Source organism: Gallus gallus, chromosome 1 (assembly GCF_016699485.2).
Source record: "Gallus gallus isolate bGalGal1 chromosome 1, bGalGal1.mat.broiler.GRCg7b, whole genome shotgun sequence".
NCBI lineage: Eukaryota > Metazoa > Chordata > Aves > Galliformes > Phasianidae > Gallus > Gallus gallus.
The window spans coordinates 48,306,429-48,332,872 of record NC_052532.1 but is presented as its reverse complement, the minus strand read 5'-3'; the positions used below and the strand labels follow the sequence as shown (position 1 = coordinate 48,332,872).

The 26,444-nt window shown below is 46.0% G+C and overlaps 2 protein-coding genes across 4 annotated transcripts in view; one reads left to right on the top strand and one right to left on the bottom strand.

Annotated features, from left to right (window-relative positions):
* GSG1 (germ cell associated 1) overlaps window positions 1–4,661 on the top strand; it is a 12,651-nt gene extending 7,990 nt beyond the window's left edge. For both annotated transcript variants that reach the window (XM_015289362.4, XM_046914924.1), the window contains exons 5-8: window positions 17–64; window positions 2,119–2,271; window positions 2,600–2,711; window positions 3,452–4,661. In XM_015289362.4, the coding sequence (XP_015144848.1) occupies window positions 17–64; window positions 2,119–2,271; window positions 2,600–2,711; window positions 3,452–3,767 (629 nt within the window). In that variant the 3' untranslated portion in view covers window positions 3,768–4,661. The remainder of the gene's footprint in view (window positions 1–16; window positions 65–2,118; window positions 2,272–2,599; window positions 2,712–3,451) is intronic.
* FAM234B (family with sequence similarity 234 member B) lies at window positions 4,603–26,444 on the bottom strand. Of its 2 annotated transcripts, NM_001012812.3 has the most exons (13): window positions 26,400–26,444; window positions 19,694–20,086; window positions 18,684–18,782; window positions 16,735–16,923; window positions 15,163–15,293; window positions 14,347–14,494; window positions 13,847–13,988; window positions 13,274–13,417; window positions 9,588–9,669; window positions 9,200–9,355; window positions 8,478–8,595; window positions 7,130–7,356; window positions 4,603–6,685 (listed from the first exon to the last, which is right to left on the bottom strand). In NM_001012812.3, the coding sequence occupies exons 1-13, from the start codon at window positions 26,434–26,436 to the stop codon at window positions 6,680–6,682; spliced, it is 1,872 nt and encodes a 623-aa protein (NP_001012830.1). In that variant the 5' UTR covers window positions 26,437–26,444; the 3' UTR covers window positions 4,603–6,679. The 2 variants fall into 2 exon arrangements, 1 of the variants encoding a protein (NP_001012830.1); XR_005857843.2 differs by lacking the exons at window positions 4,603–6,685; window positions 7,130–7,356; window positions 8,478–8,595; window positions 9,200–9,355 and adding an exon at window positions 11,575–11,876 and having other exon boundaries at window positions 9,595–9,669.

Below are 26,444 nucleotides of genomic sequence, written 5' to 3'. Positions count from 1 at the left end.
TGTTTTTATGTTTCAGAGGAGAAATGCCGTAGCTTTATTGAGCTTTCTCCACCAGCAGAGAGAGGTAAGAGCAAATCCCCGTATCTCACCGTAGCTACTCAGTGCACCTCCTTGGGACGAGGGACCTGCAACATTTCTCCTGCGTGAGGACAGTGAGGTGGGTCCCCAAACACTCAGGCCTCGTGGATGCTAAAAATAGAAAGATTCCCTCCCAGATGTTTGCCCAAACCACTATCATCTGTGAGGTCAGCAACAGAAACCCCAGGCCTCCTCCCACATCAAGTGGGGTTCGTCTCTTTTAGTAAGTCGTCAAATTCAAGCTTGTCATCTCATGTAGTCAACAGGGAGGGGATGGACATCACCCAAGGGCATTCCTTCCCTTGCGCTGGATGTTCACTCAGAGCTGCAGTCTTGAGGTCTGATGGATGCCTCTGGGAGCACAGTCACTTCCTTGTACTAAGCAATCGGGACATCCAAAAGGCACACTTTGAGTGAAATCCTGCCTCATCAAATATCACATCTGAGGTGGAGAGCTGACCGTTCCTGTCACTGTCACACGGTTCAAATTATCCTGGGGATAATGTCAGTACACCTGGATGGGCTGGAACACACACTGGGCAACTACAGCAGCCAGAAGGGAAATGAGTGTTTTAGTGGAGCTCACCTTCGTTCTCTGTCTTGCTTCCACTGTCACGTGGCTAAGAATGATGACCTGTTTTTATAAAGCCCCTTGCATTCATAGATGCAGGGTCCAGTGCCAGTGATGCGCTGTGAACATTAACCTCTCATGCTTACTCTTTTTGGAAAGAGCATTTACACGAATCTAATGATGCTGGTGTTACAAGACCATTTTGAAATCACATGGATCTCCATTTTGTCATAAGTGAATGTCTTCCCCACAAAAGGAATTGCTCTTGCATTTACCACAACAGGAAGCAGTAATTCCTTTTTTTTTGCTTCCTCACCTTTGTGTGCTCCATTCCCGGCCCAGGCTTCTGGCTCTATTGGTCCCAATGTCTTCCTCAAGCCTAAGAAAATAGGCTCATGCAACCTGAATACATCTTTGTAAATATGTCTATCCCTCCTCACAGTCCTGCTACAGCTTCTTGGTTAATTTCAACACAGATTTGAAAGAAAGCCTCTGTTCTGTAAGACACTGAGGCTTTCAAGATTAACTGGAGTATCAGTATGAGCATAACACTTACAGTGTCACAGCTCTATCACCTGCTTTCATCCCTTCCTGCATACAGCACCACTGTAAGATGACCTAGGCCTCCAGAGCAGCCACCAGCATGGGCAGCATGCTTTCACAGGGAAAGCAATGCAGAGGCCTCTGAGCACTGCTGGTGTCTGTGGCCTCCAGGACAGTCTTGGCAGTCTGACCTCTAAAGAAACAGTCTCTGTGATCCTGCTGCAGCAAGCAAACCAGCTCCTCTGTGCAGGGAATGCAACTCATTAATTCCTTTTAAAGAACTGGGTGACTCAATGGGACTAATGATATTTAAGGAGCTGAGTTAAGTGCCACAGTAATGAGGGTTTTCTTCACATTCCTTTTCCCCAGTGGAATGACTCCTCTAGGGCCATTAGCAATTGCTAACAGTAGTGCTCCCAGGGCTGCTTCATTTGTCAGATTAATATTTCTTCTTTAGTGAATCCTCTGCTCTTCCAGAGCCCAGCATTACCAAATGCCTTTTCTCATTCTCCTCTATCCCTGCCACACAATGAGCTGGGCTGAGAGCTGTGCTATGACTCAAGTCCCATCAATAAGCCCTGCATGAATGTGCCCACTCTCCATGCAAGCAGCAGAGTGAGTGGTGAATGTAACTGCTCTAGCCAGATATCCCCCATGGCTTTACCTTGCTGTTTATGAATATCACTGGCTTATACACAGACAGCTGTTTTAGGTCTTCTAAGCTTTTGCAGTGTTGGATCAGCCAAGCCATCTTCCGTGATACTCTGTCCTCTTCAGCATCCTTGCTGATAGGCTGGGGGCTGGTTGTTTTCCCTACCTCCCTTCTCTCCAACAGACTTCCTTTCAGGATTAGGTTGGGAAGGAGGAGTATTTTCCCTTGAAGAAGCCATTTGGTACTGATGTGAGGGGTTTCTGATTCCTGGCAGGAATCCTGTGGCTGTCACTGGGGTCAGAGATGCTGTACATCAGCCTCCTGCTCATCAGCTTCATCCTCCTGATGGTGGAAATGCTGCACACTGGGAATCCTGTCTGTGGACTCAAGCTCAATGCCTTTGCTGCTGTCTCCTCAGTGCTCTCAGGTAAGTGTGTTACTGTGGAACCTGGCAGCAAAACAGGCAAGTGTGGGCAGAAATAAAAATACACTGACAGCTTCTCTCATTCACTCACCTCTGTTGATGAGAATCAGAGTGAAAGGAGCAGTAAAAAGCCCCTGAAACGTGTCTAAAGAGAAAGAGAGTTAATAGGAATTGCAAGGAGACAATGGTGAATGAGCAATCCTGGGGAGGTGGTATACCAGCTGCTGGCCCTGCACAGCAGCAGGAAAGTCACCTCTCCCACACAAGACTGAAGCATGCAGCTCTGTCTCCTGCCATACCTTCCTTGTTTTTTTTTGTCTTCTTGTACCAGGTCTCCTTGGGATGGTGGCACACATGATGTACAGCCAAGTCTTCCAAGCCACAGTTAATCTGGGACCAGAGGACTGGAGACCGCACACGTGGGACTATGGCTGGGCTTTCTAGTACGTGAGCTTTGCAACCACCCTCACTTCCCTGGGCTGTGGGTCTTCAGACATGCTACACCTTGTCCAAATCCTCCTCCCTTCTAGACCCTTTGTGTTTCCAAAGGCATGGTTCTCCTACTGCAATCTCCTGTCTTTGCCTCATCCCCTGCTTTAACAAATAGTTGCCGAGTTACTTAAGTGAGTAGGTACCAAGAACTGGTAAGACAACGGAGTCACACCTAAACAAGTACCTTCTGCCCTGCTGACTAATCAGACTTGCCTCTATGCTTATTTGCCCTATTTAGTCTCAGTTCTTCCCTGTGTGCAGAGGCCACTGCCACACCTGTGATGTCGCTCTCAAAAACGCCTCGTTTTTCTGCAGTTTAAATAAAATTGCATGTTGGCTTGACATCTTCACTGAGCAAAGTCCAAAAGGTCTGTTCCTGTAGCATCAAGACTAGACATGTGGCTAAAGATTTGGACACTATAGCCAGAAAGAGCAGATGTAAAAAGCAAGTGGCTCAGGATTTCTTTCTCCAAAGGCTGAAGAAGCTAACCCCAGCTCATATGCGATAGCTGACTTGAAAAACGGTTGGGTGCAGTTACATAAGTTAATTAGTCTGACACCTCTAGTCTTTCTAGTTCGTGTTCATGCTCAGAAGCTTCTACCTGTCAAACCAGAGTGCACCACGGTGCATGCAGTTCAATTCTTTGCCTGGCTTCTCATGGCATGTGTTGTTCTTGTTTCTCTCCTGCAGCATGGCCTGGACCTCCTTCACCTGTTGCATGGCTTCTGCTGTCACCACTCTCAACACCTACACCAAGACAGTGCTGGAGTTCAAACGCAACCACATCAAGGGCTACGATATGAGCTTCAAGGATCAGCCTCAGCACCACCAGTACTTCATACAGCAGCACATAAGCAGCTACTATGAGTCCCGAGACAAGCCCCTCCATTCAGTGTCTGAGGGAGTTGACTTCTACTCCGAGCTGCAGAAGAAAGTGCTGCAGCGGGAACCAGAGCTGGACCTGGATGAGGTCTTGGGACAGACAATCAGGGAAGACCAGTGTTAGGGATGAATGTACAGGGGCAGAACAGTGGGGTTCGGGAAGCGAAAAGCTCTGAACCAAACACTAATGCCACTGTTAGCGAGTTCTTGGGGAGCTCTTCTTTCCTCTAATGTTCAGGGGGTGAGAAGAAGAAAAGTCAGGCACTGGAACAGGGCAAAAGCAGTGCCAAGAGGAGGCAAGGCAGGTCCTCTCTGATCACAGCCTGAAGGGTGTCCTCAGTTGGGAAGGATGAAACTGGGGGTAAATGGCGTCGGTGCCATCTGTATCCGAGCACTGTCAGACAGATCTGAGGCAGGTGCCCTAATCCCAGCAGCACTGAACTAAGGAAAAGATAAACTCAGCCCAACCCAGCTGGCAAATTGCATTTCTGGGCCTCTTTGGGTGGAGTCACACTGCCATTCCAGCAACCTCTTTGGTTCAGTGCTAAGGTATAGGGCACAGATGCTCATACTGACTTGCTGTAGTCCTCCCTGAATACCCTATTTATTCTTCATTTCCAGGCCCTGTCTCCTGTTCCCACCCCCAGATTAAAAGTGCTGCTGGAGTAGAAATGGGAGGTTGCTTTCAAACATCTCCTCCTCTCTCTCTTATCTGTAAAGACTCCTATATGCATCCTCCTTGCTTTGCCCCCCCTCCAGCTCCCATTCTGAGATCCTTTCTTGTCTGACTCTTTCTGTTGTGCTTCTCCACATCCTTTAAGAATCCTAGGCTGAACTTCTGCTTTTTTGTTTCTCTTATCCCTTTTTCTCTTAGTGTAAAAATACCACCAACAGTCCCCAAATCAAGCAAACTCATCATCCCTCAAAGGTGAAATGGTGGTTCACACGACACACACTGATGCTGTACACAGTATTTATTTGCTCCATTGCAGTTCACAGTTCAAATACATTTTCTCAACAATATACAGACAGACTCTTTATTCACAGTGGGGGCGTGTGTGTGCGGGTGGGGTGAATTCACATTATGGAGGAGCTACTGTCACTGCACTCAAATATTAGTTCTCTCAGGAAGAACCTCAGGAGAATAACTACTTCAGGTAACAAACGCCTCACCTTTCCCAGCAAGGTGGTGGCTAGACAGGAAGAAAGGTGCACTCCTGTTTAATCTTTATATATTACTGGTCCTCACGCTTCCAGTTCCTATTATACAGCTGTATTAACTAATGGAATATTATAAATACTAACCCATCTGGAAGAAAATCCCAGGCCTAGAGCTGTTGCTACAGTTGTGCTAATATATACAAAGCTATTTACACAAAAATACCATTAAACATATACAAACTGTTCTCAGGGTCTGATATTAGGAGAGAAGGGCCCAAAGGCCAGCTTTGGGGCTTGCAGCTAATCCTGAAGAGCTATACTGAAAGCTGTCCTGGAAGCTTTATATAGAGATGCAGGGAGAGAGAAGAAAGGGTGACGTAGCAAGATGAGGTGTCGAGAGCCCAGGAGAGCAAACCCATGCGTCCATCCTTGATGTAAGCATCAAAATGCTGCCATCACCTTGCTACTCAGAGGGAAATGCAGCAGAACAGGAAGGGTACATGTCAGCAGGAGGACAGAAGAGCCATCTGCAATTCTCACCTCAGCCTGGCTCTGCATAATGTCAAAGGTCAGATCTAGAAAAGCATACTGAGAAAACAGGTAACATGTTGCTTCGCTGTACTGTGAGGAGTTGCCACAGCAGCAAAGTTGTCGGTTTATATATAGTTACTTTATTGCAGGCAACTTCATGTAGATGCTCTGCAACTACAACACAGGAGTCCGACAGCACGCTCACAGGCACAGTTCAAAGAACTAAATGTATTGAGAGCAAATCAATGGGCCTCAGGGGCAGTCCATTCCTCCTGGAACTGCAGATAAAGCTGGGCTGTCAGGGCAATGGTCAAGTTAAGCCCAGAACAGGGGTCACATGCACAGACAAGCTTTCCATCCCTACCTCTTGTCTTGAGCCTCTAAACCCTGAAGCAGTTGTGTGATAATAAGCTTCTCTACAACTCTATCTATAGTCCAGTGATCTTTACAGTGCCAGTAGGGACCTGCTGAGAGCCTCTTCCAAAGGGGCTGCAATGCTTTTCAAAGGGGAACTCAGTCCAATGAACTGCAACATGATGCTACAATGACACTTCGGGTTCATACAGAGCTTAAGGATGGATGAATAAGAGGTAGAAATGAGATGTGAACCTTTTGCTTCTATGTTGGTCAACCACAAGAACCTGTTTTGGACTTGGATCTGGGAAAAGAAACATATAAGTGCAAATGCTGAAAAATGTTCTTGCAGCCATTTTCTATCAGGTACTTCAGCCAGAGAGCTAGTTTGTTTGTGAGTTTGACAACAAGATGGAGAAAAGGGCTGAGAGAATAAAAAAGGCTGTAGACAAGACTTGCCTGGCAGAAGCCAGACAAAGGCTTCTCTCAAAAAATATGAAGATTAAAGCAGATGGTGTTCTTTACCCACATCATTTGCCCATAGTTATCATAGCCCACCATAGGCCTTGAGCTTGTTTGTCTGCCTGGGAATACTGTTTGGACATAAAAAGGAGTGTCCTAAATCTGTTCATAAATTAAACATATAAAAAATATACATATATTGTATAAATTGATACATATATATAACTTGTGTGTGTGTGTGTGTGTGTGTGTGTGCAAGCTCTAAATTCACATTTCCATGTTACCTGGAAGGAAGCATGCAAGAACAGCATATGGATGGGGAGATGCTGAACAAGGTTCATCTGATGCAGGACAGATCTGCCAAGGATAAACCAGCTTCCAGCAATATGCCCCAGATAGCTGAAGAAAGGGGAAGTGCTTTTAGCTCCCACTCCCTCTACACAGCAGTTTTCCTGAATGTCCCCTGAGCAGCTTCCTCTATTCCCCATGCAGGTCATAGGTCCTGTCAAAATCTCAGGAACTACTGGGCTAGAGCTGGAAAAGGAAAGGGAAACAAAAAACAAAGCGAGTATCCATTATCATTCAGTCCAGTACACAAAAGTGTTAATTTACTCATCAGCAATAGTAGGCACCACTAGGCACAGGGTCCATGGAGGACCCCTGTTTGGCCATGTCAGAACAAGTGACCACTGCCCTACCTCTCTGTTCTGTCTGTGAGTCTCTCAGTCCTTTATGACTGTCACCCCTGGTTCTTTCTAAGATCCTCCTCCTTGTCAAACTGCTAAAGTACAGCTGGGCCTCACACTGTGTCCAGTATACGCCCAAAGGGACAGCCTTTGCAGTCTTTGATTTTGCAGCCTTTGATCTTGCAGTCAATTTGAATCCCACCTCATAGAGAGCACATAACTTTGTCTGCATGGAAGCGATCATATAACCCGAACAATCTGCATCTGATCAAAGATTCCTGTACAATCTCACCTTGTGAGGAAAGTCAACAAATTTCAGCCGAGCAAGAAATCGCCTCACTTCTCCACGGCTGATTTTGGGAGTGGTGGTGTCCTTTAGCCACACCATTCGACCCTGTGTCATCATGGCCCATTTCAAGCCCAGCTTGCTGACTGAGAGAAATCCTGGCTGTTTTTCAGACGTTGCAGTTGTTGTCACAGTGATGTGAAATGCATCCTTCTGGAGATCATTAATTCCAACTGATTCACCAAAAAAGAGAGAGAAAATACTGGTGAGGAATAATAACTATGCTTCACCCAAAAGAAATCTTACGGCCTTCACTCATTCCAAACACCCACTGGACTGAGGGTGTATTCAGATTGATTTTTCAATAGCATGAGCTTTAGTTCATTAGGGAAAACAATTTTAAATAGAAATCTTTCCGTGGAAATACACTGAAAAGTAGATCAACAATGGCAATTTTTGGTTCCAAGGTGCTTTTTTTTGTTTGACATACGAGATGTACAAATTTAATTAGTGCAGTTCACTTGAATAGAACATTCCTTTCCAGTCCTGCTAGCATAAATTGTTACCTCTACAGAAGGGTAAATTGTTAAAGAAGGAGCAAATCAGTTTACTCCAGTTACCACGGAGTGATCTGTACAGACCTCAGAAATCCCAGCTTCTAATAAAACCCTCTAAGAACAATATTCTACTTGTTCTTCACTGAGTTGTTTTTTGATACAAATCTGATTAGACATATCACTATGCAGCAGCTTCTCCCTGCTTCCTGGCCTACTGGATTCACTGCTATATGCACTGATCTTTTATCCTGCATCCTGCCATGCTCCACAAGTTGGCTGTTGGTTGAACCGCTTTAGAAAAAGAAAGGAAATCCAACAAGGACTGTGAGATCTCGTAAATGTTAAATCTAGATCCACTTTCCCTCGGAAACATGCAATGAAACATTTTGGATTCTCCCTTTCAAAAAGAAAGAGGAAAGAGCAGTACATCAGCTATCTCAAAGGGCAGGAGAGGACAGCCAGCAAAGGCAGAAGTGTATCTGAGGTGATGTGCTCCGCAGAAAACAAGGGACTGTTGTCTGGTATTAAGCATGCATGAATTCAAACACAGACTTTTCCATGTTTAAACATGTTCAAGAATCTTGGTGGGTCTTTCACTGTAAAGTAGGAGTTGGAGAGGACCTTCCTTCAGGAGGAAGAGCAATCTGATTTCCCACTGCTGGTCTGTGTGAGTGGTGGATCTCAAATACCACCTGCAATTAAGCACACAACTATACTACACTTTGCTTCTCACAGCTACATCCTCATTCCTCTGTATTTTTTTTAATCTAGGTAGTCTCTCCACCATTTGAACTCACCTGCTGAAGCAATGACTTTGTCTGTTGCATTGGTGAGGTCCAAAAGGACTGTAGGGAAAACAGGATGGAGGAGATAAAGGTGGTGCAGCCCTGGGCGCTCAGATCTGGGACCAGGATGCTGTTGGAATGAGAAGTGGATAAAAATGTTACAGATGACTACCAAAAAGCAATCAGGCCTTGCCAAAGAAAAAAAGATGTTTCCTGACATTGTGCTACCTTTGCCTGGTACTGAGAATCAAAAACTGTTTCCACAGAGCTGAAAGATTGCAAAACTTAAACCAAATTTGCTCCCCAGCCTCTGTTTGGTAAAGTTGAGATTTGGCTCTGTGAAAGCCGGCTTGATTGGCCAAGTTACAGTCTGGAAGTTTGGGATTCCATGCTGACTTGTGTGTTGGCATGCTGAAAAGAATCCGTCAGTGTCTGGGAACAAAGTTGCAGGCAGAAAATCTCAGTGTTGCAGGAAAAAAAAAATTAATTTCATAACACAGAAAATGTTGGTTTTGTGGAAGGGAGCTTTCAGTCTATGAAGTTTTTTGGTGGAAAAATCATACATATGCTCCTGTGTACAGGCTCGAAGAAGTCTATCCAAGTGAAAGCAAGAGAAAAAGATGTCCCTAGCAGTCTCAAATAGCAGGTTTGGAGTTTAATTACATTAGGAATAAAAGACAGTGATTACATGTACCTCACAGAAAACTCAAAGTGAAGAAAGGGTGGCTGCTCACCAAACTGTGTAGCACAGGCTGTGCTTCATCAGCCCAGAAGAGAAAAACAGATTTCTTGTCCAAAGTCATGACTGATAGTGCATCAAGTTGCTGTTTCTGCCACGGGAGCTCCTGCTTCCAAACAGGGAGGCCAGATTTGCCATCTACCACCACCACCTCAAGATAGAGAAAGAGATGTAGCATTAATGGGTGCTCAGGTGCAGGCATAAAGAGACTCCCCTTATGCTGGCACAGCCTTGCGTTGTTTTCTGTCAGGCCTGGGGCCACACAGGGACCAGTGACAGCCACAGAAGTGGGAACTGCCAAAAGTAGAGAATCACTGTTCTTTCCAACCCAGGCCCCTTCACTTTTAAGTTGCCACTGCCCTCTCTGCCACCTCTTGTTTTACCTTTTTCTTCCCATTTCCGGTCTGTGCTTGCAGCATGAAGTCCAGGGTTTGATCAGCACTGAAGTACCCCAGCACAGGCTGGCTGCAAACGTGAACAAAGAAACACTCAGCTCTATGACAGAAAAAGAGGAATTGCTTTCATCCTCCATTCTGACTCTTACCAAGGCGGTAATTGCCATACTAAGGAAAATATTTCATCCACTGAGAGTTATTCTTATTGGCAGAAACCATTTTTTGGTGGATAAGAAGAGTGAAAAATGATTAAGCGGCTCATAGTACTTATTGGCCATTCTTCAGAGTTGACTGGGGCGGGGGGGGAGGGCATCCCTGCTGGGCTGTGTAGGCATTTGTTTATCACCCTATGGCATGGCTGTATTATTCTTTCCCTAGCATGAGAATCTGTACAGTTTCGCTACAGTCATAAAAAATTACCCAAACCTTTCACAATTCATCAAGAGATTAGACCTCCTGCTCAAAGCAGTTTTTAAAAAGTTCCTTTTTATCCTCTCCCTTCTGGGCAACTTAACACTATTACTTGAATATCTGTTATTATAAGCGCTTTCTAACCACCTTACTTGCCTTTGGCTTTCTGAGTCTAACTTCTGTCTTCCCTAAATTCAGCACAGCTGGACCTAAGAAGCATACATGATTCCTCTGAATTCCGTTTCAAAGGGCAAGGCAAGATGACCAGACCATGCCCTTCCTCCTATTGTTTATGATACACTGTTGTATTTTATCCAATTAACCAAGTACCAGAGTTTGGCTAGATGTTCCCAGCCGTGAGGAAATACAAAGACAAGATAAACTCATCACTTCTTGTGACAGTCAGTTCCAATGATTAATCTCATCCTCAGAAACATGGCTGCATTTTCATTTTCTGGAACATGAGCAGCTTCTGCTCCAAAGCACTTTTCTTGCTATGGCAAGATTAAAATCCCTGTTAGCTCCTGTTACTTACATGCACACATGAACTCATCTCTCAGGCTTCATCATCTAAGCACGCTAACTTAAATCTTTCACGCTGAAGCATTTTTCCAGCCCTTTTCTCCAGATTTTCCAGCCTCCTCTTCAAGATGTGCAGACCAGAATGGCTTTCTAACAGTAATGACACAGCACAGCAGTGGCTTGACTATCTATACTTAATGCATCAAGGAAGGCTACCAAGCTGATAAAAAGCCTACAGGGCAAGATATATGAAGAGAGGCTGAGGTCCTCTGGTTGGCTCAGCGCAGAGCAGAGGAGCTGAGGGGAGGCCTCACGGCGGCTGCAGCTCCTCACAGGGAGCGGAGGGGCAGCGCTGAGCTCTGCTCTGTGTGACAGCGACAGGGCCCGAGGGAACGGCATGGAGCTGTGTCAGGGGAGGGGCAGCTGGGGGTCAGGGACAGGGTCTGCACCTGAGGGTGGTGGGCATGGGACGGGCTGCCCAGTGTAGTGATCACAGCCCCGTGCTGCTGGAGTTCAAGGAGCATCTGGATAACAATCTCTGACATCTGGTCTGATTTTTGGGTGGTGCTGCATGGAGCCACAAGTTTGACTCGATGATCCACAGGTGTCCCTTTCAACTCGGGATGTTCTACAATTCTATTATTCTATTATTAACATAACACACTTTATAAATACCTTTGGCAACCACAGCTAGTGATTTAGAGGCAGTCTCATGACACGTTCCTATAACTTAAGAAATGTCCTGTACCAAAAAGGAGCAGTAGGCCATTCTGTTCTATGGGCATTCATTTAAACTCTCTCCTGATGTGGCACTTCTCATACCGCTGGAGGGTTACAGTCAGTGGCAGATTCCACACACTGAATGCAGGCAGGCATATGTATTTTAGATGCTACCAATCAACTGAAAAATCCCCTGGACACTTTCTTGTATGAACCAGAAGGCTAGTAATTATTCCTGCCCAACACTAATCCCCACAGCAACCAGCAATTAATCCTCTCTTATCTGAAACATCCATTTACAACGTAATTTTCAAATGCTTACACAATTTCATGGTCTCTGAACTTCGTTCTTGTTTTATAACTACTGGTTGTCCTTTATGGTCTTCCAGGGATCTTGTCAAAAGCTATCCAGAAATGCAGCACACTTGCAGCAGCCTGGCTGTTATTGGAGAATGCACCCAAAGGCATGGACTTAGTCTGCTTGGCTGGAGCAAGACGGAGCTGTCAGCTGGCTCTGTACACTCTGTCTGATGGTGACCTGGGCTTAAGCTTGTTTGACTCTCTGGTGACACCTCAGACCTTGGACTTGAGGATCTCCAAAGATGCCTTCCAATCCCAACTATTCTGCGATTCAGTGAATGGAACAACAAAAGCGTCTTTCAACACTTCTTGATTTGAATCCCTACAAATTTTCCAATTAGTTGGTTCATTTAGAAGTTTCCTGCATATTACTGATTTTATAGCATCTGTGAACTGGCTTTGTTTAGTCAGCATACACTTACCCTTTAAACTTGACCCATACGCAAAAGTCTGCAGACTCCAGAATAAAAACCCTTTTAGTTCACTACCTTTCCCCACACTGAGATCAACTTGCCATAACCCATTCCTAAAGCCACTGCTTATGTCACCCACCAGCCTTCAAGCCTGGGCACAGCGTAAGAATATCAAATCTAGATCATCTTTTTTCTTAATGAAGAATCTATGCCTTCCTCCTACAGAAGCTGTTGACAGGTAACACTGAGGTGAGAGCTGCTTTCTTTCCTCTAAATAGCAGAGCTAGCAATCTGTTTCCCACATAATTTCCTTCAACTGTGCCCAGCTGCCCTTTGCAAACATTTAGCACTCAGAAAGCTGAAATTGCCAGTTATTATCAACCCATTAGGTCTAGCAAATTGCTTAACTTTTATATGTGAAGTCAGAGGATGAGAAATATTATTTCAAGGTTTACATTTACTATAGATGGCAGACTGCCATCAGTGTGCTGATTTTCAGCTTTCAAGGAAGATTAAGATCCATGCGGCGTATTCAGACACCTCTAACACTTAGCATCACTAATGCACCTGCTCCTCTCCACTGAGCTGGCAACTGGCAGCTGTGGACAGCAGACGGGCTGAATCACACACCAGAAGTCCCCTAAGCTCCAGTGCCACAGTAGTCAAGACATTAATGTTGGATGTCTGTATCAAGCCCTTCATTTATTAGAACAAAGAAGAGGACAGACTTTTTAGCAGGGTCTGTTGTGACAGGGCAAGGGGAGATGGTTTCAAACTGAAAGAGCAGAGATTTAGACTGGATATGAGAAAAAAAACGGTTTTTTCTACAGTAAGGGCAGTGAAGCACTGGCACAGGTTGCCCAGAGAGGTGGTGGGTGCTCCATCCCTGAAGACATCCAAGGCCAAGCTGCAGGGGCTCTGAGTATCCTGATCTAGTTGTAGGTGTCCCTGCTCACTGCAGGGGAATTGGACTAATGACTTTTAAGGGTTCCTTCCAACTCAAACAATTCCATGATTCTATGATTTGTCATCACTCACACATAGCTCTAAAGGTTTTGAGCCTTTTGCTCTTTGCTCCACTTGCCCTCTTTGTGCATCAATGTACCCATATGCCTCCAGCTCTTAAATTTCCACACACGCTTGGACAGTTTTTCTTGATTGCTTTCTAAGGAGCACATGCACTTAAAGGTGAAAAGCAGGAAACAATGCAGAAACAAAAAAGAAAGAAAAATGTTCCCAGTAGGTAACCTGCTGATGTTCTGAATTTCCAAGGTCCAGCGGGGCTCCAGGTCCTGTCCCTGCAGTAGGATCAAGCCCTCTTTGGTGGTGATGAGCAGGTTGCTGCAGTTTGTGTCAGGTGCCTTTATCGTCTGCAGGAAGTCAACACCCCCACTGGGACAAATGGAAAGCAGAGAGGAGATTCCTAGGCTTGTATTTAAGCACCTCAGCATTTACCTGCCTGTCCACCCAATAACTTACCTCAGATTTGAACTGCTCTTGGAGAGTTTCATCTTTTCCTCAATGACTGAAGTTAATTTCACATTGTTGTTTCTTAGTTAAGTGGACTAAGTTCAGATCTATGCTCTTCTGAACATCCTGAATTACTATAAAAAGCATGGGCTGTAGGGTTTCACATTTGTTCCCTTCTTTTATTCCTATCAGGACTGACCCTGACCACAATTTGGCAGTACTGAGTACAATACTCCATAGTATTGTTAACAACCAGGAATGGAAAGGACAGAACTGTGTCTAGGAGTGCAAGAAGGTGCACATCTTCCCTTCCCCTTCCAGCAGAAGCAAGACTATCAGTTCATCTCCTACCTGTAAATGTCAATGAGCTCTGACAGGTTTACAGATCTGCGCTTTTCCCACTCTGGCTCCTCCTGATGCAGCATCATAGGAAAGCTGTCCCGGTTTCTGGCTTGGGTAAAGATATCCCTCAGGGCAATTGCTTGAACATTACCTGCCAGAAAGAGTAAAGATGAAGAGCTCTGCCTGCAAAGGTTAATTTCATAGTAACGCAGAGGTTCCTTTGGACTTCTGTAGTTATGCCAGAACGCAAAGGAAAGCCCAGAGTTGCATCTTCCTTGGTATGATGCACCACTGTCAGAGTTGGCTTCGGGAAGCTTAAAGGTACTCCAGGTACTCCATCGATACTCTTCCAGTGCATAGCAGTGAGACTCCTTCCCATGCCCTCTGCTCCCAGATTTTACAGTGCAAGGCATAGTAGAGACAACCCAGAAATATTCTAAGCCAATTTAGGTAAAAATAATGTTCTTTTTCAGAAAGGTGAAGTACTTGAGAGTCACGGTGCATCTTACCAAAACCAAACAAGATGTAGATGGCTCCCCGGCTGGTGATATGGACTTGAGGGCCAATTACTTTTCCTTCTCCAATGACATTGTACTTCACAGGCCCACCCAAAGCAGCCCCAGTCTTTCCTGACACCAAGACGAAAAACACATCAGGCTGCAAAGACAGAGATGTAGAGATTTCTGGCGGTGCTTTCACACATTTGTGCTCTCAGAATCTTGCCTGGTACCCACAGCATGAAGCTCTGTTGCTCTTTCTTCCCACAGCAAGGTCTAGCTAGTGGTCCCTCTGCTCAACTTGGCTTACTGGGATTCTTACATTCATGCTTTTCTCTTGTCTGCAAAAGCATCAAAGATGGAAGGGACTTCAAAAAACTGAACTCCTCTAAGAATAGTTATGCTAGAATCATGGGGAGGGATGAGCACTGAGGAAATCTGCACTTGACCACGCAGCTACTTATTACTTACGGTCAGCTGAGTGCTCTTTTCTCCAGTGATCTATCTCAACATGGTTTTCTATATGGCTACTAACCAGTCACTTCAAATCAGGCATTCACTGAGCAGAAACAATTCTCAAGTCTCAGCCAGGGATAAATAATAACCCTTTTGTTCATTCCCAGCTGATAAGAAATGCAGGTAGTGCCATTATTGCTTGATCTCACTGTTCTGATCCACTGAAAGAAAGAAGGTGCCTTTCAAGTAAATCTAAGGGAACAAAAATTAGGGGCTCTTGCATCTCCTGTTATAACCTTCCTACATCGAGCTCCTCAATCTTCCTCTAGATAGTCAAGGTCCTTTCTAATCTTGAGCACAGACATGCTGTACCTGTGTTTCTTTGAGGGCCAGAACAACAATATCCCTAATCCCATCTCCATCTACGTCTGGAAGAGTTGCAGCCGGAGCAGCCAAAATCCCATCTGAAAGGTGAATGGAGTTCAGTGTCCAGATGGTCTTGCCTGTGGAAAGAACAGGATGAAAGAGATCTTGGGGAACCAGTGGGCATTCCCAGACAGTTCTACAAAACCTTCTTGAAGAAGGGAACAAAAGAGCTTGTTTTCCTTCTTCCCTGAGAATAAGGTTCAGCGGGAAGCAAAGCTCATTTCTTCAGACTGGCTTTGAGTTGTGTCTTTGTTCTGCTGTGCTTCCTTCTCTGCGTCTCTCTAAACAGACCTGAGCCCAAAAATCTTCCTGAAATAGCAGGGCATATTTGAGGTTCACTCTTGGAAGGAGAACCTAAATAGGAATGCTGCTCTGCAAGACAGCAGTCGCTTTCCACAGCCAGCAGTACAGACTGTAGGTGGATGCCAGGAAAGAGAACAGATGGGCAGTTCTGATATTCAAAGTGCAAATCTGTGTCTCCGTTAAATTCCCAGCAGCAAATAGCCACTCCGGTATAGCACGCTCACTCTACCCCGGGGTGAAAGCATGTTAGCAGACGTGATGTCAAACTGTTCAGCAGTCCAGCATGGACCCAGCTGGAAACTCAGTAAAACCTGTTTTGCAGATAAGCTGATAAACACCCAAAATGAAATGTGATGCTTTTACTCCTCCATAATTCTTTTGCCAGCACTTCTCCTTTTTCTATCAGTTTAGAAATACTCTGCTGCTGATACTGCTGTGTAGGACAGGGTTTACTCCTGCACAACCAAAGAAACCAAAGGCCAAACCTATAAACATTCACGCACATTATTAACGCTACTACTGCCTATTGTCACGACAATGCAAACACAGAGCTGTGCACGTGATCTATCCCTAAAAACATTTGGAAAGAACGTACTGCTGCTCATTGACTGGATCTGTGCCTTAAACACAAAGTTTCCTGTATTTCTCCATCCTATGTTCTAATTCCTAAAACGTTCTCCTATAGAGATCTATGAATATTTCTGCCAGTGAATAAATGTGGCAGAACAAACAGAAATGAAGGTGCACGTGACCAAGTGATTAAAAATGTGGCATTCATTCATATCTAATCAATTCCTCTATGGGCCTAATTTCTTTGGAAAGTTTATCTAGCTGTAGCATACGTCTACATAACTTCTCTGAGACTGGTGTTCAGCTTTTCAGTGCCATTAGTTAGGTGCAGAGCTGTACTAACAGCTATGTGTTGATGAAAACAAATCTTGTATACCCTTTGTGCCATGGAGATGTTATAGGACAAGATAAACATTTTGAATAGTTCTGAAATGGTAGGGTGGAGGTACTGCCAGAGAGCGTCAAAGGTTTGAATGCCCTTTTACCTTTTATAACTTGAAAAACGTCAGTGTTTTAACCTTTCCCTGTGCGTCAATAATAACAGCCACTACAAAGAGCCAACACCAAATCATTCATACTCATTAGCCCTTCAAAGAAAATGAAAATGCAGCAGCATCTTTCTAACAAGCTAGTAGTTGACTCTACCTGTGGAAGCACTAAGAAGGCTGAGAAATTTAGCTGTTCCTGTCACAAGGCAGATGGGCTCTGCTGGTGACCCCAGTGACAGCCCTTTGCATTGCACACTCCGAGTCTCTTCTGGAAGCTGGATGGACCATAAGGTGCTGCCATTCATACCAGAAAGGGCCACCACTGTCACGGAGGGCGTAGAGACACCTGGAAGAGACAGGAGGAAGAGAGTAAAATCCCTTGCCATCAAAGGCTATGTCCACACTGCCTTTGGTCCTTGTGCTTGAATTCCATCTCTAGCTCCTGGAGCTGAGTGGCTCAAGCTAGCTCTATCCACGCTGCCTTAAAGCAAAGGTCAAATCCCACTCTATGGCTTAGTCTTTCTGCCAGCAGAACCTACTGGCAACCTTCAGATAAGTTAGGCTATGAGCTGGCAGCACATTAATGCTGGTGGCTGGACGTGAGCTAACAGCAAGAAATGTGGTCAGGTGGGCACAGAGGAACCAAGCTCCTCCCAGGGGCAACCTGCTTAGCTGTGCTGAATCGTTCTGTTGTTAAACCAGACTGATCTTTTCGATGTCTTCTTCCTCAGGCCAATGGACACCACTGAGGAGATGCCTTAGACGATTCCCAAGGCAGCTGCTGTATTTTAAATGAGTTTTTGTCATTGTTGTTGTGAGAAACAAATGGAATGCAACAAATTGGTGTAACTCAGGGTCCTTTCCTAATTCACCACTTAGCATAAAATAATAGTGAGAAAAGGTGCCCCATGCTGTTTCAATAGACTGTTGGCTCTGATTTCAAATACCAGCAACTTCTAGCTCAGCCTGCCCTTATATAGAATTGTAATCTCCACCTTTCATACCATAAATTAGGATATGAACTTCCGCACATTTCAAGATAACAGCAGTTCCTGTTGGCTCCTGTTTCACTGGCAAAACTCTGCATGACTTGACTACATAGAGGTTCTGAGCCCACTCTCTAAATCACATTTAACCACTTGTCAAACTGAAAATCACATGGCTTATGCTCAACAGTTGTCTCAACATAAATTCTTTTTATTGGGTTGGCAGGGATCAGGAACTCCTAATTCTTCAATGCAGCTCACAGCTGTAGTTTGTACAAGCTGAATAAACAGCTAAAAATGTCACAGCTTAGTCCATCAGGTACCTACTCAAAGAGCATCTCTATCAAACGCTGTATGAAGACTTTGAGCACAAGCTTTAGGAGGGCTGACGTCCAGCTACCTGGGTATAGGACTGGGATGCGCTTACACCTGCTTTCCTGCCTGCTTTATGTCTCCTAGCACAGCTTTAGCCCAGGATGCAGCTAGGTATGGCTAGTCCCATTCAGAGCATGCTGAACACTGCACATATGTGTGTGATGAAAGAGAGATAAATACAGTGCAATGGAAAAACACAGAACACAAAGACAACCTCTACAAACTGAATACAGCTTTCACATCAACAGTCTCTCTCTCATGTACTTCTTATAAAACTTAGTCTGCACAATTTTCTCTCTGCTGATAGGTTTCTTTCTACAGAACTTCTACCTCCTTGCTTTTACAATGGTAGAAGTAGAACAACTGAGTCTTTTAGTGAAGGGCTTTGAGAAGTAGCGAAGTGAAAAAACAAAACAAAACCAACACCTTATTTCTAACTGCTATTTGTAGTGCAGTGCTTTCTGACCACTTCATCTCTGCCTGCAGATCGAGGACAGAGAGATGGACAAACACAGGACAGAGAGATGGACTCACCCCAAGGTGTGGTAAGGGGAAAGAGGTGACTGCTAACTACAACTGAAGCATAAACAGCATGTTAAAGCACAAACACAGAACAGCAGCCAGTTTAGTGAAAAATAAAAAATGGAACAGTGGATTTACAGTGGCAGCAACTTTTCCCAACCACTGTATGAATACCCAAAGGTCTGTACTGACAAGTACAGGGAAAAGAGCGGAAGGCACTTACCCATGACACTGGCGTTCATCAGGGCTGTGAAGACAATGAGGATGTCAGGAAGCCCATCACCATTCACATCACACAGCTCCAGTGGGGATAACACGCCACCTACAACAGTCACAGAGAACCACCACGCTGTTGACAAAGCAGCCACCCAGCCAGCTCTCTGCAGTGGGAGCAGAAGGCTGGCACAAAAGAAAAGTTGTGGGGTCTGCTAAGGAATGATCAATGCCAGGCAGCTCCCATCATGGCTAGATCTTTTATTGCGTGGAAAGGCAGAAACGCGGCATCTGGGTCAGAGAAAAGAAAGGGGAAAATAGAGGAGCTAAAAGGAAAAAAACAATATCTGCTTCCCACTTCACTTTCTGAGGTGATGTGGGAGTCAGGGATCTTATGAAAGGCTTAGATTTGGAAGCCGGGGCAGAAAGCAAGGAGGGAGAGACATATCTAGACCTGGCAAAAATTATTTCACAATACTGCAGAGGTCAGAATGGGAGACACTTTAGAAATGTTACCAGTGGCCTCTATAGGATGATAAAAGATTCCAAATGTTGATTTACAGATTCAAGCAGGGCAAGACAACAGAAATGAGGTTAGTTGAGCCAGTCAAGAGACATAAAGACCTCTATCCCTCTCTTCCCAAACTCCCACACACTTCAGCGTGGAGGTGCTGGTGAAACCCAGGGCCTAGAGAGGGAGGCACTGTGTTTTAAAGTGGGCATCTCCATCTGAAACAGAGCACGCCTTCTGGACAAAAAGACAGGATGGGGAGAAGAATCAAAATGCTTTTTGGTGTTGACAGAAACAAGATTTTGTGATCTACTGCTGTCAGATTTCACAGGCCTCGGCTTGAAGAGTGAGCGGGACAGAGCCTCCTGTCTTTTACCTCAGAGCATCTGCAGTGGTGAGGAAGGGTCTCTGTTCTGAGCTGGCTCTCCCAGATAGGTCTCTCCCGCCGATGCCCAGCCTGGGAGCTGCCACCTCCCCCACGCCAGATGCTGTTCCTGGGGCTTTCTCACCTGCTCCCTGACCTAGGTTGTGGTTCCAGGTGTTATGCAAGTCCCTAGGGGGACAGGGAATTAGAAACGCGCACACCAACACAAGAATCATCGAGATCACCACGGTGAGCAAAAAGACCGCTGTGCGCAGGTATGGCATGAGGGAGGGAGCAGCCTTCTGCTCCAAGCTGCCAGCCGCCTCTGCAGGATAACCCTCGGGTGCACGTTCTGACGTGTGTTGCTTCGTCATCCCAACCTCCACGTCGGAGTCGGGGTCCTGCATCTCCTCAGGGGGGCTCTTCCCATTCTTGACGCCCCCATTTTTCTGTATGTTGAGTACGAGGTCATCTTCGCTTTCATCACTATCGGCCTGCGTGAGAGGATCGTACTCTCCAAGATCCGGGCTCTTCTTTCCTGTGGGAAGAGATGGAGAAAGACAACAAAGCGTTCACTCCTTGCTTTTTCAGGACCTAAATGGAGAAAAGGCTGTGGTGAGCTGTGAGTTCTGAGTGAGAGCTGCGAGAAAAGACTCTGTCCAGTTTATTTTATTATTATACATACATACACATACGTATATTTTCCTGCTTTGCAGTGAGTCACACTGACACAAGTCATGCTTAGCCCTCTTGAGTGCCTAAGGTGCAGCACTCTCCTCACTTGAGGCTGAACTCCTTTAGCACTTGCCAAACTCTAATCCCAGCACAGCCTCTGTTCACTTGTAGGCTGTGCCCTTCAAGGAAGCCTTCTGAAACTCACTTTTCCCCTGCTCCTCCTGCCTGGACCAAGCAGCACTGCTGCCTTCTCGGGTGCTGTATTTGCTGTCCTGCTTCGTGAGGGATGGAAGAAAGGGTCACAGCAGGAATAGAGCAGCAGGCAAGTTATCAATGGATATTAACTCCTTGATGAGGGCAAAGTATGTGATTTCACTCTTCTGGACCAGTATATATTCTGGTGTCTGAAGAGATGAGAGATGCTCTCACAACTTGCTCTGCGTGGTTCAGCACTGTAAGAAGGAGCACTTCAGCTCCTACAGTATGAAACAAGTGCTCCCCCCTGTTCCTGCTCCCACCCACCACAGCTGACAGCTTGTACCCGGCCTTGCTGAGAGATAACATAGCACTGATGTCTGATACAGGTGGTGGTACGAGGAAGTCCCTTAGCTCTAGGTGTCTTCCCAGCTCCCACCCCTGTGCCATGGATGCGTGACACAGATGATTCTCCCCCTAGCCCAAGCCAGCCACAGGGAGCATGACGAGGGCTGGTGCACAGCCTGGTCTTATACCATGGCATAAGGCCAGGGCCATCTGTTTGCAGGGGTAGGAGAGATCAGGCAGTCTCACTGCCCTGAGCTACGAGGGGAGGAGCACGTCTCAGGGAGCTGCCTTGAGCCACCAGCCTGGGCATGGAGCCATGGCCACTGCTCTGATGTTTATAAGGTTTCGGTCTATTTCTCTCTCTCCTATTCCAAGTTGGGATTTTGTTGTCCCAGATATCTGTCTCATTTCCCTTTGCCTAAAGCTGACCTGAGAAAGGAGCTAACTTATGTCTGAAGACGCTTGAAGTTAAACACGCAAGGCATAAATAACTAGCAAAGATACACAAGCAGTAACCATTCTTAGGCACTAAGACGCTGAGAAAGTTTTACTGAACAGAAATTAAAGGGCTCTCTTGGTTACTCTTACTGCCTAAGATAATACGTCTTACTTGGAGTAACTACAAGAAAGACATGGAGGCCTTGGAATGTGTCCAGAGAAGGGCAATAAAGCTGTGAAGGATCTAGAGCAAAACTCTTACGGGGAGTGGATGAGAGAACTGGAATTGTTCAGTCTGGAGAAGAGGGGGCACAGGGGAGACTTTACCACTCTCTACACAACCTGTAAGGAGGATGTGGCGAAGTGGGGCTCAGCCTCTTCTCCCAGGTAACAGTGACAGGACAAGAGGTGACGGCCTTATGTTGCGCCAGAGGGTGTATAGGTTGGATGTTAGGAAAAAATGCTTCTCCAAAAGAGCGGTGCTGCAGTGGCAGAGGCTGCCCAGGGAGGTGGTGGAGTCACAGTCCCTGGAGGTGTTCCAGAGCTGTGTGGATGTGGCACTGAGGACGTGGTCAGTGGGCATGGTGAGGATGGGCTGACAGTTGGCCTTGGTGACCTTGAAGGTCTTTTCCAACCTTAATGATTCTGTTTTTTTCTGTAAAAGGAAGACTCACAGTTCCACATGAACTGTAACACCTAGTTAGTGCAACACACCAGAATCTATTTTGCAGCATGTGGATCTCATTTCTTTCTCATTTGTTGCCCCACAAAAGGACCTTCACTTCTCCTTCATGTACTACTTACAGATGATGGTGTCTACTTTAGCATCAAAGAAAAACTGTCAGTGCCAGCGAAGGTCAAATGGAGCAGCCAAAGCAGCTTGGCCACAGTGAACAGAATGAAATAAAGGTACCCAACCGGATCCCAAAGGGTCTAAATTGGACTCTTCCTTTCTGAACTATACGCTTCCACACAGGACTCAGTCAAAACAATCCGGTACACATACTCCAAATTGAAGTTGCTCCTTGTGGAGGTAGAGCACCCAGCTAAAAAATACTGCATCCCTATGGCACAGTGTATTCCTGTGAGACACTGTATCACATAGTTGTGCCCTAAAACAACACGCATTCAAAAGGTGTGTGTTTCAGAGGTCTTGACCTTGGTTCTTGGACCTCTGCTCCATCCTGGGAGCAGCACAGATGCCTGACCTCAGCAGCACACAGATGTCTGCTGAGAGACTGCAGTGAGAGAGCAGTGTACGTTTCCCAGACAGAGCTAAAAGAGAATTGAGCAAAACCGAGACATTCCAGAGAGGTCTCACTGGCAGGGTATTTACAGGATCTCACTACTGATCCAGGTGTGCCAGTTCAAGACTGCCCAGAGTGGTATGAAAAGTAAATGCTGCTGACCCAAGAGTAAACGGTATTTCAAAAGAACTGGCCTGAGAAATCAAAGGTGGACAGTTCTGACATTAACCACACTACTCCTAGTTTTGGAAACAGGTGTGCTCCGAGTACAACAGCCTAACAGCACGCTTACCCTTTAGACAGACTGTGATTTGTTTTGTTGTTTTAATTCCAAACAATCAACCCAGAAGACTGAACTCTGCTGTTCATCTCCAGGGCAACTAGAAGTATTGACTTTTAGGAATGAGCTTTAGTTGGTACACTAGTTAGTCTGTCTTTAGTTAGTCTGGATCTCAAGGAAACAGAAAGAACCTTGAAACTGTGGCTCACCCACTCCTTGAGCTGGCTGTAATTGAGATGCTGGGAATGTCAACAATCATGTTAAACACCCATGACATCCTGTAGCAGGAACATCTCTGCTAAGAACTAGGTAAGAATTCCAATCCATCTGTTAGAGACTAGAAAGCAGCTGTGACACAAGTGATGGTTAACTGATACTCACACAAGGCTCAGTAAGGTAAGGCATAAAATTCCCAGCTGATTTGTTTGAAGTATCTTAAGGGAAGACACTGCCCCTAAAACCAGATCCTGGAACACTCACCCAGCCCATGGGAAAGCCAATTGCATAGCGAACTTCAGTGGATTCAAATGCTCACTTCCCACTGCCAAAAAAAAACCAACCAACCAAACAAAAAACCCTAACAAATGATCTGTAGGTGCTTTGGAAACACATCTGGAGACCTGGTGTAGGCATGCTCAACTCAGCCCCCTGAGGCTGCTCTGTGGTGCGGAGAGGCAGTCACACACGATTCACCTGGCTGGAGGGAGAGCAGAAGGAATGTGACTCTTCACCTGAGTTTTAGGTCATTTGCTGTGACCTAAAACATAGAGAGACGTGAACAGCAGTGAAGGCTGCGTGAGAACAACGGCCTCGCACCATTCAGAGAAGTGAGATTTACTGAGAAATGCTCCTGAAGTCAAATTCTTTCCTTTGTGGTCAAGTACAAGGCTCAGGAAGTAGGAAGGCAGTTTGTCCAACAAGAGATTGCTAAAGCTGCCTCTGTGCTACGTGATCAGCTGTCAGAAAATCCAACATTTCCATGCGGTTTTCAGATCTCCAGGGTGGAAGATCAAATGCTAAGGCCTGAGTGGGCCTCTTGATCAAAATCTCAGCCTATCTCCTGAAATAAGAATCACTGTGTAACCTTCATGATCCCGTGCAAAAGAAAACAGACCCTGGGCCATTCTGTGGCCTTTGGCATGTAACGGACTTACATAACTCACATCCTGTTATCTGCCTTTTGCATAAGGTCTCTAAGGGCATACAAACCTTGTGCTGTATTGGCACAACATTCACATTAATGGTCAATTTCCCTACTGCTCTGTGTTTTCTTCTGCGGCTGTCGCAAATAAACAGCTTCTCTCCTGACCCGACCTAACTTGTTCTATTCCTCTTTTTCCATGACACCAATGATAAAACAGAAGCTCCTAGTCAGTGGCCTGTGGTTACCAACAATCAGAGGAACTGTTGCTTGTGGTCTGTGGATGGTTAAGTTACCAGTCATGACACTCTGGGTTATTATTATTAAATCTTTTCGCAATCACTGAGAAGGAAAAAAAAAATCAAAAAATAAAAAATAAAACGGAAGATTTGCAAAGATCAAAGAGAGAGAAAATGCCCCACTGTTAACTCTCAAGGGAAGCAGGCCTCCAAAATGCACTCTGACTTCGAAAATACTCTGTGTGTTTGCTGGATGGTACTTTTTGCACCAGCAGTTCTTGGGACTCCTGCAGCAGTAGACTGGGATCTCCCAGAGAAGAAAAGATCAATTATGCTACGACTTGGAAAGGAGGCACCTGTGAGGTGAAATGTGTTGGAATCGAGTCCTGCTTATAATGAAACAGTCATTACTAGTGCCTCGAAAGATATTAAATTGCCATCTTTCTTTCTTTTTGACTTTCTGGAAATACATCTATTTGCACTCACTTTGGAATGAAAAGAGCAAACCTTGGACTTTACATAAATGCAATTTCAGTGCATTATTGCAGTGATGGCATACTGATTCCAGACTCCTTTGTACTCGCTCCAGGCTTCTGTTTATTCTTCTGTGTTTCAGTGGTTGGCAGGCACCCATCATTGGGTACAGCAGACGTATCTCCGAGTCCACGGGGAGACAAGTTGCCACACATTGATGTAATTAATTTAATGAGATGCAACAGGAAAAACAGCCATAGCAATAGGCTTTCTGCTTTCTCATTGCTGTTGAAAGCTGCATTTTTCAGGGGCTGACCGTGCAAACAAGGTATGATACATGCAATTTCACCTAAAGACTTACACAAGAACTGCTTTCTCAACTGCAGCCGCAAGGTCTGTTCTCTTTCTCAAATCAGCACCTCCCAATGGCACATCTCAGATAGAGCACGCTACTCACGAAGATCTCAAGAGAAATTTTGTCCATGTTGTTTTATGGTTCGCCCGTGGTCACACACCAACACACACACATCCACTTGTTTGCATTTTCCTACAGAAACTTCATGCACGGTGTACTCCTTCCCATTGAGATCATGGAAGCATAGAATCATTAAAGTTGGAAAATACCCTCAAGATCACCAAGATCAACCATCAGCCCATCCCCATCACGCCCCACTATGTCCCCCAGCGCCACATCCACACAGCTCTTGAACAACTCCAGGGACGGTGGTTGCACCACCTCTGTGGGCAGCCTGTGCCAGGGCAGCACCACTCCTTCAGAGAAGGAATTTTTTCCTAGTATCTAACCTGAACCTCCCCAGGTGCAACGTAAGGCCATCACCTCTCGTCCTATCGCTGTTACCTGGGAGGCCGAGCCCCACCTCACTACAACCTCCTTTCAGGTTGTGTAGAGAGTGATGAGATCTCCCCTGTGCCCTCTCTTCTCCAGACTGAATAATCTCAGTTCCCTCAGCCGCCCCTTATCAGAGTTGTGCTCCAGACCCCTCACAGCTCCGCTGCCCTTCTCTGGACATGCTCCAGGGCCTCCATGCCTTTCTTGTAATGAGGGGCCCAGAACTGAACGCACCACTTGAGGTGTGACCTCACGACCAGCTCCCTGCTCCTGCTGGCTGCACTGTTTCCGATCTAATCCAGGATGCTGATGGCCTTCTTGGCCACCTGGGCACACTGCTGGCTCACGTTCAGGCGGCTGTCAGCTAACACCTGCAGATCCTTAGAGATCAATCCCCCAGCTGTCCCAGAGGCAGGACATGCTCAGGAGGCCAGGTGTGCTGGCACTGCCCCCAGCCCGGTGCCACCCCATCCAAGGGCAACCAGCAAACTCAAGTTCTGGTTTCGCAACGTTTTATTTTTCATAGCCTTGTAATACCCCAGCTGAAAAGAATGGTTGGACTGCTTCTTATCTTGGAAAGATCTGGTTCCCAACACAGCAGTCCCTTATTGTTGAATATCCTTTCATCTTGCTTAAGATCTCTGGCTGGAAACCATGAAGACGTGGTAAGCGGCCTTTAGACACGTACCCAGATGATTACACTTACACGTACGTTCCACACTGCTTTTTTGGGGTGAAAAACAGAGACAACGTCCAGCACCCACCCCTGCCCCGTCGCTTCCCACGGCGGCCCCGGCCCCGCAGGCGTTGCCCGTCCCCGCATCCCCGCGGCCGCATCCCCATGGCAACGCACCCCCGCGGTGCGCGACGCCGCCAGAGCCGGGCCCGGCCGCGGTGCAGCCGCCTCAACCCGTTGCGGCCCGGCGCTGCGCTCCCTCCCCACCGCGGGAGCAAAACCCCTTACCCGGCAGCTTCAGCGCCCGGGACAGCACCGTAGCCATGCTGGAGT